Source organism: Taudactylus pleione, unplaced genomic scaffold, assembly GCF_031769625.1.
Source record: "Taudactylus pleione unplaced genomic scaffold, aTauple2 ptg000041l, whole genome shotgun sequence".
NCBI classification, from domain to species: domain Eukaryota; kingdom Metazoa; phylum Chordata; class Amphibia; order Anura; family Myobatrachidae; genus Taudactylus; species Taudactylus pleione.
Window position 1 is genome coordinate 8382501 of NW_028284443.1, and position 18214 is coordinate 8400714.

The 18214-nt window shown below is 46.6% G+C and overlaps 1 protein-coding gene across 3 annotated transcripts in view; it reads right to left on the minus strand.

The window, feature by feature from the left end:
- The window catches only part of TUBGCP6 (tubulin gamma complex component 6), a 140897-nt gene that overhangs the window by 54207 nt on the left and 68476 nt on the right, over positions 1-18214 (minus strand). For all 3 annotated transcript variants that reach the window (XM_088457624.1, XM_088457622.1, XM_088457623.1), the window contains 2 exons: positions 11246-11384; positions 412-531 (listed from right to left, as the gene is read on the minus strand). In XM_088457624.1, coding sequence (XP_088313750.1) covers positions 412-531; positions 11246-11384 — 259 coding nt within the window. The remainder of the gene's footprint in view (positions 1-411; positions 532-11245; positions 11385-18214) is intronic.

Consider the following 18214-nt stretch of genomic DNA (forward strand, 5'->3'; position numbering starts at 1 on the left):
TAGTATAATTTACTCCTAACTCCCTACAATGGCACCTACCACCTGGTTGCTCATGTCCTGCTGCTTGTGTTTTGCAGCTGAGTTTATAACCTTGTCCTTGTCCTGCATTGTTTTGTATTACTATTAACTGTTTTTCTTGTGTGCTCATTTATGTACTGTGTAAGGCGCTGCGGAACCTTTGTGGCGCCATATAAATAAAGGATAATAATAATAATAATAATAATAAAGTTGTTGCCATTCCAAATCAAACTTGGTATCAAACAAATTTAAGGAAGCAAATAATAGCAATAGGTCTGTGCAATTGTCCTTGAAAAAGTACTCTGAGCATAATCAAATACGCTTAAAAACAAGACCTCTAAAACATGCACATTTTATGGAGATGTGAAGAAAAGAGAAAAGACAAAAACTAACCTGATCTGCTTGATCATCCACTGGTATAATTGAATTAGACACTGCATCATGTATTTCTGAATGTGGTAGAGTATTTATTTCATCTCTAGACTGAGTCACTGGATATTGCTTCATCAATTCCTAAAATAAAACTTTCTAGAATTACGATCATTCTCAAATATCAGCAAAAAATATTTTCCCACAGGTGCTTAAAAGTAGTGTCCATACCCTTTAGTGTACATAGATGGTAGTTTGCAGGTTTTGGATTATGCTTGCTCCGTTGCGTTGCATTGAAAGCATGTCAGATCGGTCCTTCTTAATGGAAACAGATTATGTGCCTAACCACTAGTGGCTATCAAGAGTTGTTACACCAGCTTTGTGGGGTTTTTTTCCCCATTCATGTTAAGGGTACATTCATTTCAATGGGGTTGCACACTACATGAAGATGTAGCAGGCTGCACCATCATCAACTGGTTTGCTTGCACATTAACAGAGATTCAGTAATGCTGCCCATGCATTACACAATGCGGGGACGACGGCACGATTACGACGCCGTCGTCTCCCGCGGGGTGAAGTGCATACACTGAACGTTCAGTGTATGCAGATCAATCATCCCCGAACATGGCAACGTGACGGCAGTCAGGTTGACCGTCATGTTCGGGCGATGATTGATGTTAAAAACGACCAGCGGGCGCTTCGCTGGTTGTTTTTAACCCTTTACTGCCCGATTTGCGGGCGATTACCAAGCGATGGAGCGATAACGACCATCGTTATCGCTCCATCGCTAGGTTTAATCGCCTAGTGGATGGGCAGCATTAGCTTCTATTGCTATATGATCAAAGCACGGAACTCCCATATCACAAGTAGAAATCAATCTGGGACACTTCTGATTGGTTTAATGAATAATGACATTCCTGCTCAATCCATTCTATACATTTTTATTTATTGCTTGTTTTTATTTTCCTTATAATACAAATAAAGAAGACACTCAGTGGATTATGTAGAGTTCACTTAAATTACAAATAAGGAATACGTTTTAGTATTATTTTTCTTTTTAATTACGAATGGTAGAAAAAGGAGGGGGGTTTAACCCCCTATTGTTCCTCAGCACACTGAATAGTACCTGCAACAATATATGAAGACTATATGGTCATAGAAATCAGAGATATTAGTTGCATGCATTTGCAAACACATGGGAAGCTGCTAGGCCACGTCACGGCCCCTCTGTCCACAGCAGTCCCCAACACTAAGGGGTTCACATCCGGGGCGCAGTGCACCCCGAAAAACGTCCAGCCCTGGACCCCCCCCAGGGCATCACACGGAAAATGGAAAAAGAGTGACAGTGCAGTGTCAAGTATAGCTGTGTAAGACTAATTAATGAGTGTTGGAAAAAGGGGTTAAAATATATGTGAATTATTACATGAAAAAAATACAAACATAATATGTGATGTAAAAAGCAACTATGTGTATTAAGTGGTGATGCCATGAGGGGGCCCAGCCAGACCAGCCCCGGGATCTTACGCCCGAATGCTCACCCCAAATGTAAATTATACCAATTATAAGGCCTCCTGATAAAGGCACATATAAATTTTGTCAAATGTAAGGCCTCCTGATAAAGGCACATACATAAATGCATCCACATTGAGAGCCAGCTTACCTGGGAGTCACCCCTGGGAACTCCAACTAGCACTACTAGAACCAGCATGCCCTACTAATGCTGGCTCCTTCATGCCACTCATACCAAACAAACAAAAAATGGCAGCTGCTCAATCAATCTAGCAGCACTAATCAGGTGCATGAAAGGGAGGGGTCATACTAAGTAGAAAAAGGAGGGGGGTTTAACCCCCTATTGTTCCTCAGCACACTGAATAGTACCTGCAACAATATATGAAGACTATATGGTCATAGAAATCAGAGATATTAGTTGCATGCATTTGCATGTGGGCAGCCCTAGTGATGTCAGTAGGGCTGCCCACAAACGCCAGGCATTCCTAAGGGTATGCCTGCATTCGTGCAGCCACCCCCCCTCCCCGCCTACAAAACGGGGCGAGCTGTCAATCAACATCGACAGCCGCCCTGTCTTGTAGCGAGACCCGTAGCGAAGGAGCAGCCGTCGCTGGACGAGTCACGCTCTTGCGCACGCCGGAGGAGGCGCATGCGCAGTGGGGGACAACCGACCCACTTGCTCTTCCCCAGGTGTGGCATGGGGGCATTGACCGAGCCATCGTCCTGCCGCAGGCACAGAAACCTTTCTGGCTCGATTGCTGGACGTTTTTTTTTTCCAGCCGACCTTGGATCGTCGTGCCTCGAGCTCCACAGAGTGGGTAGTTTCATTCAGAGCCCACAGCATGGAGGCCAACTCATATCCGCTCTGTGTATGGAAGGCATGCCCTCACCGTTTTGGGCAGGTAGTCTTTCTTCCAAAGTCATTGATCGAATCTGCCCAGCCATGATACCATGCACATTGCATTGAAGGTATCACAACTAGGCTCTTTTTGGGTTTCAATTTGTGACTGATACTCGGGCGTCACAGTTCCGATCCTTCCTAGGTCGCTGGTTTCACGACATTGCAGGGTCTCCCCTGTTTTCTTGTTGGCGCCTTCAGCTCTGAAAGTGGTCTTCGACATTTCTCTCCAGCAGGGTTTTTAACGCTTGGGGTCGCCAGTGCACTACCCTTACTGACCTTGGTCTCATCCATTCTGTGGGTGCCTTGTCCGTCGCTCTTGCGGAGCATTTGCTTTTTGGGCATGAGACTCTCCACTTAGCGACCATTCATTGGACTATGGTCACTCGCGGGAGTTCCATTGGGTACGTATCCAGCCTTGTAAGGGTTGCTCGGCATCCCTCTAGTCTAGGTTGCTGGTGCTGTGCAACATGATTCTACAATAAATAGACCTACAAAAAAGGAGAGTGATGGTAAAACTTACCTTTGTTAACTCTCTTTCTTCGAAGTCCAAAGGGTCCACAAGGAGACAATGGGGTGTAGGTGGAACCTAGGAGGACCGGACACCAACAGCAAAGCTTTTCAATCCCAGGATGCTCCGGTCCTTCCTCCTATATCCCGCCCACAGCTGGGGCAACTCAGTTTTGTTAAAAAGCTCAAGGCAGGAGAGAGGAAAATTGGCACACTAAAGAATCACTCTCACACAGAGAAGGAAACAAGTGACCAAGAGAAGAAACCCATAGGGCGGGTGCCCTGTGGACCTTATGGACTTCGAAGAAAGAGTTAACAAAAGGGAAGTTTTACCACAACTCTCCTTTTCTTCTTCAGGGTCCATATGGCTCCACAGGGAGACAATGGGGATGTCCCAAAGCAGTTGTTCAAGGGCGGGAATGCTCCTGAGCTGATAGGAGAACCCTACGCCTGAAGGAAGCATCCTGAGAGGCAAATGTATCAAAGGCATAAACCTAAGAAAGGTGTGGACAGAATACCAGGTGGGTGCCCTGCATATCTGTTCAGCTGAGGTGCCACACCGGGCTGCCCACGAGGGACCCACAGAGCGAGTAAAATGAGCAGATACTGTAGCCGGCACAGGAAGGCAAGACTACGTGTAAGCCTGTGAGATAGTCATGCAAATCCATCTGGCCAGAGTGTTTGTTAGCTGGATATCCGTTCTTGTGGATTCCATATAGGACGAAGAGGGAGTACGATTTCCTGATGGGAAGAGTACAATCCACGTAGATCTTTAGAGCACAGACCACATTCAAAGAGGCCTCACCTGCCGAGAGGTCTAGTGATTGAAACACAACTTCCTCATTTAGGTGGAAATGAGAGACCACCTTGGGAAGGAAGCCCAGACGTGTTCTAAGAACCGCCCTGTCCCGATGAAAGATTAAAAAGAGGGAGCTACATGAAAGCGCCCCTAAATCCGATACCCTACAGGCAGGTGCGATAGCCAGAAGAAAGTCTTCGCAGTGAGCAACTTGACATCCACTGATTCCAGGGGTTTGAATGGAGGTTCTTGAAGTGCTTGGAGCACCACTGCCAAATCCCATGGTGCCACAGGAGGGACATAGGGAGGCTGTATACAGAGAACACCTTGCCGGAGGTGTGAACATCTGGTAGAGGATCCAGTCTGCGCTGGAACCAGATGGATAAAGCAGAGACCTGGACTTTCAGAGATGCTAGGCGGAGGCCTAGATCCAATCCAGCCTGAAGAAATGCAAGAATTTTAGACACCTTAAAAACTTGGGGGTCATAGATTCTTGGAGCACACCATTGGAAATATGTATGCCATATTCTGTGATAAAATCCCATTAGGAGGGATGTCTCAAGAGCCAAGCCGTTAAAGACAGACGGGCCAGGTCCGGATGTAGACAAGAACCATGAGACAACAGGTCTACCCATAGAGGAAGGTGAAGAGGAACATCTACGGAGAGACTCTGAAGATCGGAGTACCAATGGCGTCTGGGCCAAGCCGGAGCCATCAACAGGACTGTGCCCCCTTCCTGCTTGAACCAAAGAACTCGAGGAAGCAGGGATATTGGGGGAAAGGTATGCCAAATGGAAGGTCCATTTCACTGACAATGCGTCCACGAAGGTTGCGTCGGGGTCCCTTGTCCTGGTTCCATATACTGGAAATTTGTTGTTGTGTCTTGAAGGCCATGAGATCCACATCCGGCAGACCCCATTTGTCCACAATGAGCTGAAAGACTTCTGGATGTAGAAATCACTCTCCTGTAGGCATGTCGTGACGGCTGAGAAAATCTGTATCCTAATAGAGAATTCCCGGACGAACACAACGGAGATGGCTGGGAGATGGCGTTCGGTCCATGTGAGAATGTGGGACACTTCCGCCATTGCTGCCAGACTCAGAGTGCCTCCGTGGCGATTGAGGTAGGCCACTGCCGTGGTGTTGTCGGACTGTACTTGTACTGGCCTGCACTGAAGAATATCCTGAGCCAAAGTGAGAGCACTGTAGATGGCTCGAAGTTCCAAGACATTGAATGGTAACTTTGCCTCGACTGGGGTCCAGCAGCCCTGGAAGGAGTGCTGGCCTGGTGCTGGCCTGTCACTGCGCACCACCCACGGAGGCTTGCATCCATGGTGAGGATCCAAAAGGGGTGACCCTTGTCTAAATGGAATGTCTGTAGCCACCAGGCTAGGGACAGGCGAACCACCGGAGGGAGGCCCATCTGGGATCGAAGTAGATGGGGTAGCCCGTTCCACCTGGAGAGGATCAGGTGTTGTAGGGGCCTGGAGTGAAACTGAGCGAACTCCACCATGTCGAAGGTGGAAAGCATTGATCCAAATGTCTGCATTGCAGTGTAATTTGACACTCAGGCACTGCGGAGCAGTCTGCGCACTCGGTGTTGTATTAATGAGATCTTATCTGTTAGGAAGATTCTCTGAATCTGAAGAGTCCAAGAGGGCTCCTAAATGGACCATTCTTTGAGAAGGTGTCAGGGAAGACTTTTTCCAGCAGATCAGCCTACCGTGCGTTTGTAGGAAGGCACTTGTTACCTCTTGTTACCTGCAGATGGTGAAGAATCTCTGGGGAGCTGGCCAACAGCAAGAGGTCGTCTAAGTACGGGAGTAGTCTGATCCCTTGACGACAAAGGTAGGCCGCCTTAACAGTCATGATTTTGGTAAAGAACCGAGAGGCCATTGAGAGGCCAAACAATAGAGCCTAAAAATGCTGTTGCGGGATAGCAAACCGGAGATATTGTTGATGAGAAGGCGCTATAGGTAAAAGGAGTAAGCGTCCTGAATGTCCAGACACACCATAAAATCTCCAGGCTCCATAGCTAGGATAATAAAGGGGAGGGTTTCCTTACAAAAGCTGGGTACCCTGATAAACTTGTTCAGTGATTTGAGGTTCAGGATTTGCCGATGAGACCCGTTGGGCTTCTGAACCAGGAAAAGGGTAGAATAATAGCCCTTGCCTCGTCGTGAGGAGGGGACCGGAATTATTACTGCTGAATTCAGTAAGGACTGAATGGCTTTTTGGAGCAGCAGGGCCTTGCTTGGGTCTGATGGAGGCCCTGTGCAAAAGAACTGCTGGGGGGGGTCGCATTAGGAAGGATAGCGCATATCCGTGGGAGACCACTTCTCTTACCCATTGTGTCTGATACCAAAACTGAGCGAATTGAAGTAGTAGTTTGTCTCCCACCCAGCGAGAGGCCCGCCCCGTCAGGCTGTAGGCTTGTCCTCAGACTTGGCAGGGGGACGTCTAGTAGCCCAGGCTTGTTTGGCCCTAGGCTTGGAGGCCTTGGCTAATGCCTGCTGCCGTGGAAAGGACTGACCCTTAGCTTTTTCTTGAGGGCGAGGACCGAAAGGATGATGTCTGAGGCTTTGTATTATATGTAGAGGGCAGGAATGTCATCTTGGAAGCTGCCAAAGTAGTCACAATTTGATCTAATTCTGGACCAAATAGGATATCTCCAGAATAAGGAAGAGACTCCAGAGCCCTTTTTGAGTCTGAATCTGCTTTCCAAGCACGGAGCCAAACAATATGACGAGCCACTACCGAAGTGGCAGATATCCTGGAAGCCACAAGAGCCGTACCCATAGCTGCTTTTCCCAAGTAGGAGGCTGCATCTCTAATGTGATATACAGCGGGTAAAATAAGTATTGAACACCATTTGTCTCAGTAAATAGATTTGTAATGGGGCTATTGTAATGAAATGTTCACCAAATGTCAGCAACAACCCATGCAATCCACAAATGCAAAGAAATCAAAACGTAGATGTCTATAAATTAAGTTATTTGTATCAATGTGGAATGACACAGGGAAAAAAGTATTGAACACATGAAGAAAGGGAGGTGCAAAAAGGCATGGAAAGCCAGCTGAAATCTATGAGTAAGTAGAAAGCAATCCTGCCCCTTCTCAGTGCAAATTAATATAAGCTGGTTCAGTCCCAACTGATGGCCTATAAAAAGGTGTCTGATTACCAAGGTGTCACACAAGAAACCTCTCATGATGGGTAAAAGCAAAGAGCTTTCTCAAGACCTTTGTAAGCTTATGGTTGCAAAACATACTGATGGCATTGGTTACAGAAGGATTTCTAAACTTCTGAATGTTATGGTGAGCACTGTTGGGGCCATAATCCGGAAGTGGAAAGAACATAATTTCACCATAAACCGGCCACGACCAGGTGCTTCTTGCAAGATTTCTGACAGAGGAGTGGAAAGAATTATCAGAAGAGTTGTCCAAGAGCCAAGGACCACTTGTGGAGAGCTTCAGAAAGACCTGGAATTACCAGGTACAATTGTTTCAAAGAAAGCAATAAAGCTGGGCATCCACTATACAGTTTTCTGTCAGATATCTGTCCAATCTGGCTGGTTGGAATGAAAACCTGGTAATGTATGTGAGCAAATGACAGTCGATTATATGGTTTTAAACACTGAAAAAAGGTCAAAAAATTGTTCAAATTGGTTAAATGTGTGTTTTAACCAATTTCTCTGAACAACCATTTTTGGCTATTTTCCAATTTTTGTGAGCAAATTGATGATTGCCATTTGCTCCCATACATTACCAGGTTTTCATTCAAACCAGCCAAATTGGACAGATATCTGACAGAAAATTGCATAGTAGATGCCCAAGCTTTAGTAATGCACTCAACCGCCATGGCCTGTATGCACGCTCACCACGCTCACCACGCAAGACCCCACTGCAGAAGAAAAAGCATGTTGAAGCTTGTTTAAAGTTTGCTGCACAACATTTGGACAAGCCTGTGAAATACTGGGAGAATATAGTCTGGTCAGATGAGGCCATAAATGGAACTCTTTGGATGCCATAATACACACCATGTTTGGAGGAGAAATGGCACTGCACATCACCCCAAAAACATCATACCTACAGTGAAGTTTGGAGGTGGGAACATCATGGTGTGGGGATGTTTTTCAGCATGTGGTACTGGCATACTTCATGTAACTGAAGGATGAATGGAAGAATGTACAGAGACATTCTTGATAAAAATCTGCTGCCATCTACCAGGATGCTGAAGATGAAACGAGGGTGGACATTTCAGCAAGACAATGATCCCAAACACACAGCCAAGGATACTCTCAATTGGTTTTAGAGAAAGAAAATAAAGATGCTAGAATGGCCCAGCCAATCACCTGACTTGAATCCAATTGAAAATCTATGGAAAGAAGTAAAGATCAGAGTTCATAGAAGAGGCCCACGGAACCTTCAAGATTTGAAGATGGGCCAAAATCACACCTGAGCAATGCATGCGACTAGTTTCTCCAAACAGGAGGCATCTTGAAGCTGTCATTACCAACAAAGGTTTATGTATGAAGTATTAAATAAATTTCAGTGAGCATGTTCAATACTTTTTCCCTGTGTCATTTCACATTATCACACAAAACTTAAATGTATGGACATCTATGGTTTGATTTCTTTGCATGTGTGGATTGCATGGGTTGTTGCTGACATTTGGTGAAAATTTCATTACAATAGCCCCATTACAAGTATATTTACTGAGAAAAATTTTGATGTGTTCAATACTTATTTTACCCACTGTATGTAGGATAGTTGTTCCCTTGAGAATCCACTGCTGGGATAACTTCCCATTTAGTGCAATCAGTAGCTGGAAGAGGGTAAAAGGAACTTAAACGTTTTGGAATTTGAAACCTTATTCCGGGCATATTCCATGCTTCACTCATGTGATCAGATAGCTGGTCAGAGTGAGGGAACTCTGGAAAAACTACCTTTGGTTGTTTAAAAAGTGGTTGTTTTTTCTTAGCAGCGGGTTCTTCCTCTTCTATTTGTAAAATAGATTTTACAGCTCTCACAAGAGCAGGTATATTTAATTTAGAGGCTGGATCCTCGTCTCCTGAGACGGAGTCAGAGTGAGAGAGGTCTACGTCTTCTGCCCCCCCAGATGATATATCAGAATCAGATAACTGGGTGGACTGGGAAGATAACACAGCACGTTTAGTAGGTAAAGGCTTTTCCTTTTGCAGAATTTGATGAAAAACTGTAGGAGGTATTAGCCAAAGTCTGTACTGAGGTAGACAGTACGTCTACCCATGGGGGAAGCAAAGGATTTGAAGAGTACCTGCTGTGACCATCCCACAGGGACTGCAAAGTAGTACGCAATCTTTGCCAGCACCTGAGAAAAGGCAGCCCAGGGTGGATCATGAGGAGGAGACACTGGGGCTGAGGGGCCTGAGGCTGTGCAACAATTAGAACAAAGACCATCTTGAAGGAAGTCCTCTGGGGCTAAGGCACCAAGACACCAGTAGGAGCAGCAGCATCAGCCTGCTTGTTATTCTTTCCTCTGCCAGGCATAGCCACAAAAATAATAAAACACACAGTACGATACAGTGCAGCGAACACCCTGCAGTATGTGTAATATGGCACAGTGTAGTGTGCAACTGCGCTACATAGTATGTGATAGCCCTCACAAATATATGAGGAGATGTGAGGTACAATGAACCCCCTTATACTTTAGTATGTCAGGGTATATTAGAATAAAAGGAAAGATATAAGCTGGACAGTATAGAAAGTAGAGATCAGCGCTAGCACAAGTCATATACAAACGCAGAAAAAAAAAAACACTATATATCTGCAATTGGCACTGCAATCAACTACACAGACCGCAGTTACTGATAGGATATAGCGCTGTATAACCTGGCCTGTGGGAGAGGTATACAGGGAGACTGGACCCGGCGTTCCCGGAGACCTGTGAAGCAGAAAATGGCTGTGTGCGGCTCTGAGGGAGCGGAGGGTGAGGGAGGAGCAGCTTAGGGAACAGCTAGACCGCAGTGGAATGGCGCCCTGAGCTGGGGGAGGGGCTGCAGGGAGAGCGCCTTCTCCCTGTGCTGACGTTAGCTAATGGGTACCCTGGCCTCTAAATATGCGCTGCGCCAGAATATTAAAGCCCCAGTGGTCTAATAGAGTCGTGGGCACACTAGTGTCCACATCAGTGCCTCCGGTTCGTCTCCAGAGACCGGAGGCTGAACTGCATAAAGACGCGGGGGTCCGCCTTACATGGCCCTGGATTCCGGGCTGCAGTCTGTGGTCCGGGGAGCCTGCTAGCTAGTCCCCCTCAGAGCCCCGTGTGGAGTACCTAGCCGGGGGCTTGATGTCGCGGCGCTGAAGAGGGGTAATGGAGCAGCAGCACAGACGTCCAAGGGACAGTCTTTTGCTGCTGCTCAGCAGTTTAAACAGTAGAAATAAAAATAAATGATAAAAATAAGCTTGTGCTGCTTGAAGCAGCCCCACTGTTAAAAATTGTGATCTAGCTCCTGCCGGACACCAACGAAACGGAGTTGCTCTCAGGCTGTGGGCAGGGTTATAGGGGGAAGGACCGGAGCATCCTGGGATTGAAAAGCTTTGCTGTTGGTGTCCGGTCCTCCAGGTCCCACCTATACCCTATTGTCTTCCTGTGGAGCCCTATGGAACCTGAAGAGGAAATAATCATTACTACAGGGTAGCACGCACACTCTTTATAAGAACCATCCCAGGACCATCCCAGGCTGTCCAACAGTGTTTTTTTTTTTGTTTGTTTAAAGAATTTGGGGGATGGAAATAAATAATCTCCTAATTACGTATTTTAGCTTTCACATTAATTTCAACTGGGTTTCTACATGTATGCAAATCTTTGAAACCCCACATGTAATGGTGTTTCTTTACATACTGCACATGCTGAAACCTCATTGAAATGAATGAGTAAAGCTCTGTATTGCTTCCATCTTCAACACATTAACAAATGAATGAGAATGCATAAAATATAGATCAATAGCATGTAAACGGCATATCAAATGCTTAGCGGATGCACAAAAAGCCTGGCATTTGTGTGCATCTTCACATGCAGTTTTTATCTTCAACAACTGTTGATGAGGTGTCTAAAGGATTCAACATTACCCTAGACTTCAATTAAAGTGCAACTAAGTATATACCTGTACGTGCTTTTCATCATCAGAGAAAAACCTCAGGCGAGCAGTTTCCAATTTATGGCGCTCCAGTTTCCAGAGAGCTCTCTGCTCTTTACGAGTTGCTTCTTCTGACAACTGGCTGTAATGCTCTATGAGTTCCTGTCTATTGGAGACAAAGAAAATAAATGATAACAGGAAAGCTTAAAGTAACATGGAATGATTAACATGACCTGTTCAGTTTGCATTTTAAATAAATAAAAAATAACCAGTGGTATACTCATTGTCTTTTATTAGAACATAATGTGTGAGACGTGATATTACAGTGGCACAAACTCATTTGACAATACGTACTTACAAAAAATAGAAAAAAGAAAAAATAATGTTGAAGGTTAAGTTCACAAACAGAGGAAGAACTACACATTTAGGCAGCATAATAAATAGATGCTTTAGATTCTATTTCATGATAATAGTTGCTTCATGAGTAAAAAAATAAAGGAGAAATGCAAAGTACATCACACATCTGTAAGATCTCCCCATCACAGGAAATGTGGTCATTTTACCAGATGATGTGCTAATATTTGGACAATATTATAAAATAGTATTATTATTTTTTTTCCCCCATCAATAAATTTTTATTGAGAATAAAATAGAAAAAATGGAGTACAGAAAAAGGAGAAAGGGGCATAAGGGGTAAAAGCAAACACAATAACAATGAAAATTATAAGGTATTAACAGGACATCCATAAATATCTAACAATTATTACAATACAAAATATAGAAAATAGATAGACTAAACATCTGAATCTCCCGAGGGAGGTTCATTTAGATTGCAAGGGGAAGACGGGTCCAGAGGGCTAATTCTCGCAGAGGGGGCACCTCTACCATCAGTGACATAGATATGCCATGGGCACCACTTTACAATAGGTGAAGACGGAGCCTTAGAGTAACTAGCATTCCTAGTCTCCATTTCGAAATGAAATTGGGTTTTTGTAACAACTTTGGCAAATGGGGGGGGGGAACTTCCAATGTTGGGCTATTGTAGCCCTAGCAGATATTAAAATATGACCAAGAACATAACGAGCAGGTTTGGGACTAGTGAGAGGGTACCAATGTCAAAGGGCTAGAGAGGGATCTAGAGGCAATGTGAGACCTAAAAAACTTCCTGTATAAGGGAAAATACTTCTGTCCAAAAAGGGCGTAAAGAGGGGCAGTCCCAAAAAATATGAAAAATCGTACCTTCAGAGTGGCATAAACGCCAGCAAAATTTAGAAACCGTAGGCCATATCCCATGTAGTTTAGTAGGTGTCACATATAGTCTGTTTAGGAGTTTAATATGCATTTCAGCGTGATTAGTGCATTTAGATATGGAAAAAGAGGTTAAATGGATAGATTCCCATTGTTTAAGGGTAAAAGAACATTGAAGATCAGCCTCCCATCGAAGCTAAACAGAAGATTTGGTCGTCTGGTCAGCAGGAGACAACAGTAAGTACCAAAAGGAGATGGCCCCACGGGAAGATGATCTAGATAGTCTATTTAGAATTTGGTCTGGTGGTGTTTGGAGCATGGAGGGACCGGTATTAAATTGAGCTATCCAGTGATGGAGTTGAAGATAATAAAACCAAGCTGATGGGCCCAATTCAAATTTGGCACATGAATCAGAAAACGGTAAAATAGAGGACGGGGAAAGAAAATCTGCTAGGGGCTAAATACCTAATTGCATCCAGTAAAACATGTGGAGATTGGGAACCAAATTATCTAATGCTTGGAGGGATATGGTCCTAGTAGGGAGAGTGAAATTAAAATTAGTTGGGAGCCTAACATCCCATATCTTTAGGGTATCAAGGGCAGACTTGGGAAGTAATGGGGATTGTGGGCGTAGTTGTTTAGGTAACCATAGAAGGTCCGATAAAGGGAATTCTTGAAAAAGGGCATGTTCTAGGTCCACCCAGGGCTTAGTGTGGGGGGGGGGGGGAGGGCAGCTTCATGATACCTAGGTAGGTCAGGGAAATTGAGGCCTCCTTGTTGTCTAGAGCATATCATACGGTTATAAGCTATTCTAGGAGCTTTGTGTTTCCATACATAAGACGTCATCAGTTTCCGCATTTGTTGTAACATTTTACGGGGTATAGCACGGAACAGGTACATCAGTTTGGGCAGTAACATCATCTTGAATGCCGCTAGACGGCCTAACCAGGAGACCTCATGATTCATCCAAGCAGTGGTTAAAGTTGTCAACTGTATCAGCAGAGGGGCATAATTAACAATGTGAACATTACTAATAGAGGAGGAGATAGAAATACCTAGGTAGGATAGGGAGGAGTCCTTCCAAGAAAAAGGAAAACGTCCTTTCAGGGATTGAAGGATTGTAGGGGGAATGTTGATAGGTAGAGCTTCCGTTTTAGTTGTATTCAATTTGTAATAGGAAGCAGCACTATAGTTGTTTAAAATATTGTGGAGAGGAATCAACAAAGTCTCCGGGTCAGTCACAAACAATAAAACATCGTCTGCAAAGAGACACAATTTATGAGAAGTGTTACCTACTGAGAGGTAACACTTCTCAGTAGGTAACACTCAGTAGGTAGCATAGATTTTAATGTCCGTGTTAAGAAATCAGTGGATGAGCGAATCATTTGGGCGAGGGGTTCTATAGCCAATACAAAGATTAGTGGGGAGAGAGGGCATCCCTGTCTAGTGCCGTTAGATTTCTGGAAAGGTGAGGAAAGGAAGCAGTTGCTAAAAATCCGGGCTGAGGGGCCAGTGTAAAGAACATTGATTGAGCTAAGGATATCGCCTTGGGAGTAAAAACCTGTATAACACCTGGCATATATAGTCCCAATGGAGTTTGTCGAATGCTTTTTCAGCATCTAGTGATAAGAGGAGAAGTGGTCGTTTATTATGTGAGGCCCATTCCACCAGGTCCAGAACCCTACGAGTATTGTCGGGAGCCTGACGTCCAGTAACGAAGCCCATCTGGTCAGGGTGTATTAACTGAGGAAGTAGTGGGTTCAGACGATTAGCTATTAATTTAGCATAGATTTTAATGTCCGTGTTAAGAAGTGCTATAGGTCTGTAGTTTTTACAGTCAGAGGGGTCCTTGCCCGGCTTCGGGATAGTCACAGTTTGTGCCTCCACCATTTCGGCTGGAAAGGAGCCAGTTTTAGAAGCCTCTAGATATAGCTGCAAAAGGATTGGGGAAAGGACGCCTCTGAATTCAGAGTAAAAAATATGAGATATGGTAAGAACTTACCTTTGTTATCTATTTCTACAAAGTCCATAGGGTTCCACAGGATACCTTGGGGTATAGGTGATGACATCAGGCACCATAGAGTTAAGTTTTTAGCCTCCCAGGATGTACTAGGGTCCCCCTCCTATACCCCGCCCCCGTGCCAAGGCATCTCAGTTACGTACCAAGCCATAGGCCAGAGGAGAAGAAGGAAGAGAGAGAAAAAAGATCTGGACACACACAAGAATCGCATTCTCACCAGAAGGAGACGGAAAAACCGGTGACCAGAGCAAAGCCCATCTGCAGCACAGGTGCGACAGGGCGGGAGTCCTGTGGAACCCTATGGACTTCGTAGAAATAGAGATAACAAAGGTAAGTTCTTACCATATCTCATATTTTCTACATCAGGGTCCATAGGGTATCCACAGGATACCTTGGGGATGTCCCAAAGCAGTATCCTTTAAGGGTGGGGACGCTCCTGTGCTGAAAGGAGAATCCGCCGCCCGAAGGAAGCATCCTGAGAGGCAAAGGTGTCAAACGCGTAATACCTCACAAAGGTATGGACCGAGGACCAAGTGGCAGCCTTGCAGATATGGACTGCAGAGGCACCACGTCGAGCAGCCCATGAAGGACCCACAGACCTAGTGGAATGAGCCCTCACAAAGGAAGGAACCGAAAGGCCTTCATGAAGATAAGCTTCTGAAATGGCCATACGAATCCAGCCTGCCAAAGTTTGCTTTGAAGCAGGCCAACCCTTTTTACAGAAGCCATAGAGGACAAACAAGGAGTCAGACTTCCTAAACGAAGAAGTGCTGTCAACATAAATCCTTAAGGCCCGCACAACATCCAAAGTGGCCTCACCCACTGAAAGATCCGGTGAGTTAAAAGCCGGCACAACGATTTCCTCGTTGATGTGAAAACTGGAAATAACTTTAGGAAGGAAACCAGGACGAGTGCGCAGCACCGCCCTGTTCCAATGAAAAATCAGAAAAGGGGGTCTACAGGAGAGAGCCCCTAAGTCAGAAACACGTCTGGCCGAAGCAATGGCAAGAAGGAAAATTGTCTTAGCTGTCAGCCATTTGAGGTCCACTGAGCCCAGTGGTTCAAACGGCGGTCCCTGGAGAGCCCTCAGGACCACAGCTAAATCCCAAGGCGCCACCGGTGGAACAAAAGGTGGCTGAATTCTGAGAACACCTTGCATAAAGGTGCGCACATCAGGGATTGCAGCAATCCTATGATGGAACCAGACGACAGGGCAGACACCTGCACCTTCAGGGACGCAAGGAGAAGCCCATGGTCCAGTCCCACCTGTAGGAAAGCTAACACTCTAGACAGACGGAACTCCCGAGGAGCATAACCTCTCAGCTGACACCACTGGAAGAACGTATGCCACACACGATGGTATATCCTTGCAGAAGATGGTTTCAGAGCTCTTAGCATAGTTTGCACTACAGAGCTGGAAAACCCCCTGGACCTTAACATGGCCGTCTCAACAGCCACGCCGTCAAAGACAGCCGAGTCAGGTCCGGGTGAAGACAAGGACTCTGTGACAGGAGGTCCAGGCGTAACGGCAACCGCAGAGGAACGTCCACGGACAGTCCCCGGAGGTCTGAGAACCAGTGCCTCCGGGGCCACGCGGGAGCTATCAACAGGAGCGTCCCTCCTTCCTGTTTGAATTTCCGGATTACCCGAGGAAGAAGGGAAAACGGAGGAAACAGATAAGCAAACCGGAACGTCCACCGGACGGACAGAGCATCCACCAGAGACGCCTTTTCGTCTCTTGTGCGAGTCCCGTACACCGGCAACTTGTTGTTGTGCCGTGACGCCATGGGGTCGATCTCTGGAAGACCCCACCTGTCCACCAGCAGTTGAAAGACGTCCTGGTGCAGAGATCATTCCCCGGATGAACGTCCTTGCGACTGAGAAAGTCCGCCTCCCAGTTTAGAACTCCCGGGATGAATACTGCTGATATGGCCGGGAGATTGCGCTCCGCCCAAACCAGGATTCGGGACACCTCTACGAGAGCCGCCCGACTTCGGGTTCTTCCTTGCCGATTTATGTAGGCCACGGTGGTAGCGTTGTCCGACTGGACCTGCACTGGGTGACCTTGGAGAACCCGATGTGTCTGCTGGAGAGCATTGAACACCGCGCGGAGCTCCAAGATGTTTATTGGAAGCTCTGTTTCCGCCCGAATCCACCTGCCCTGGAACAAGTGTGGACCCATGACTGCTCCCCAGCCCCGAAGACTGGCGTCCGTTGTCAACAGGACCCAATTCGCCACCCAGAACGGACGACCCTTGTTGAGATGGGTCGTCTGCAACCACCAGGCTAGGGACAGGCGAACCTCCGGCGTGTGTACCATCGTCTGGGACTTTAGACTCTGAGGCAGTCCATTCCATTTGGACAGGATCAAGTGCTGCAGAGGTCTGGAGTGAAACAGGGCATATTCCACCATGTCGAATACCAACACCATGGAGCCCAGTAACCTCATCGCCGAGTGCAGAGACACCCGGCGATTCTACAGACAACTGTGCACCCTCAACTGCAAGGCTATTGCAGTTGAGATATTTTCCCCCGTCACAAAGATCCTTTGCTGTCCGGAGTCCAATAAGGCTCTGAGGTGCAGAATCCGCTGAGACGGGATCAGGGTGGACTTCTGCCAGTTAATCAACCAGCCGTGCCGTTGCAGTACCGCAATGGTCAGGTCCAAGTGGCGTAGAAGGAGCTCTCGAGATCCTGCCACCAACAGAAGGTCGTCCAAGTACGGTAACATGCGGACTTCCTGCAGCCGCAGGGAAGCCGCCATGACCGCCATAACCTTGGTGAAAACACGTGGTGCTGTTGCCAGCCCAAAAGGTAACGCCCGGAACTGAAAGTGGACGTTGCGGATTGCAAACCTGAGGAACTGTTGATGGCGTAAAAGAATAGGGACATGCAGGTAAGCGTCCTGTATGTCCAACGACACCATGTAATCCCCAGGTTCCAGCGCCAGAATGATGGACAGTAGGGTCTCCATCCGAAACCTCGGCAACCGCAAAGACTTGAGTGCTTTGAGGTTGAGGATCGGACAATATGACCCATTGGGTTTCTGCACCAAAAACAGATTGGAATAGAAACCCTGGCCCTTCTGGGAGAATGGAACAGGCACTATAACTCCAGCCTGGAGCATAGTGTGCAAAACCTTCCGCAGTTCCAAGGCTTTGGTCCGGTCTGATGGAAGACCCGTGGTGAAGAATCGAGAAGGGGGCCTGTGCCGAAAGGAGGGCGTACCCGTGAGAAACAACCTCGAGAACCCAAGTGTCTGTCGTGGTAACCGACCAACACTGGGCGAACTGCAGCAGGCGGCCTCCCACTTTGGGATCCCCCAAAGGGAGGCCCGGACCGTTAGGCCGCAGGCTTGTCATCTGGCTTAGGGGCCGGACGTCTGGCACTCCAGGCCTGCTTCCGGGGTTTGGCCAATTTTTTGGGGCCAGTCTGTCGGGGAAAGGACTGTGCTTTAGGCCTACCCTGAGCCCTATAAGGCCGAAAGGACGACGTACCTGAACTGGAACGAACTGCAGCAGACGGGAGACATGCAGATTTGACTCTGGAAGACCCCACTTGTCCAGATTTGACTGCCGCCAGCGTGGCTACAATTTTGTCCAGGTCCGGACCAAATAGGAATTCTCCATTAAAAGCCAAAGCTTCCAAGCCCTTTTTGGAATCAGCGTCCGCCTTCCAAGATCGCAACCATACGGTGCGACGAGCAGCTACAGCTGCCGAAGAAATCC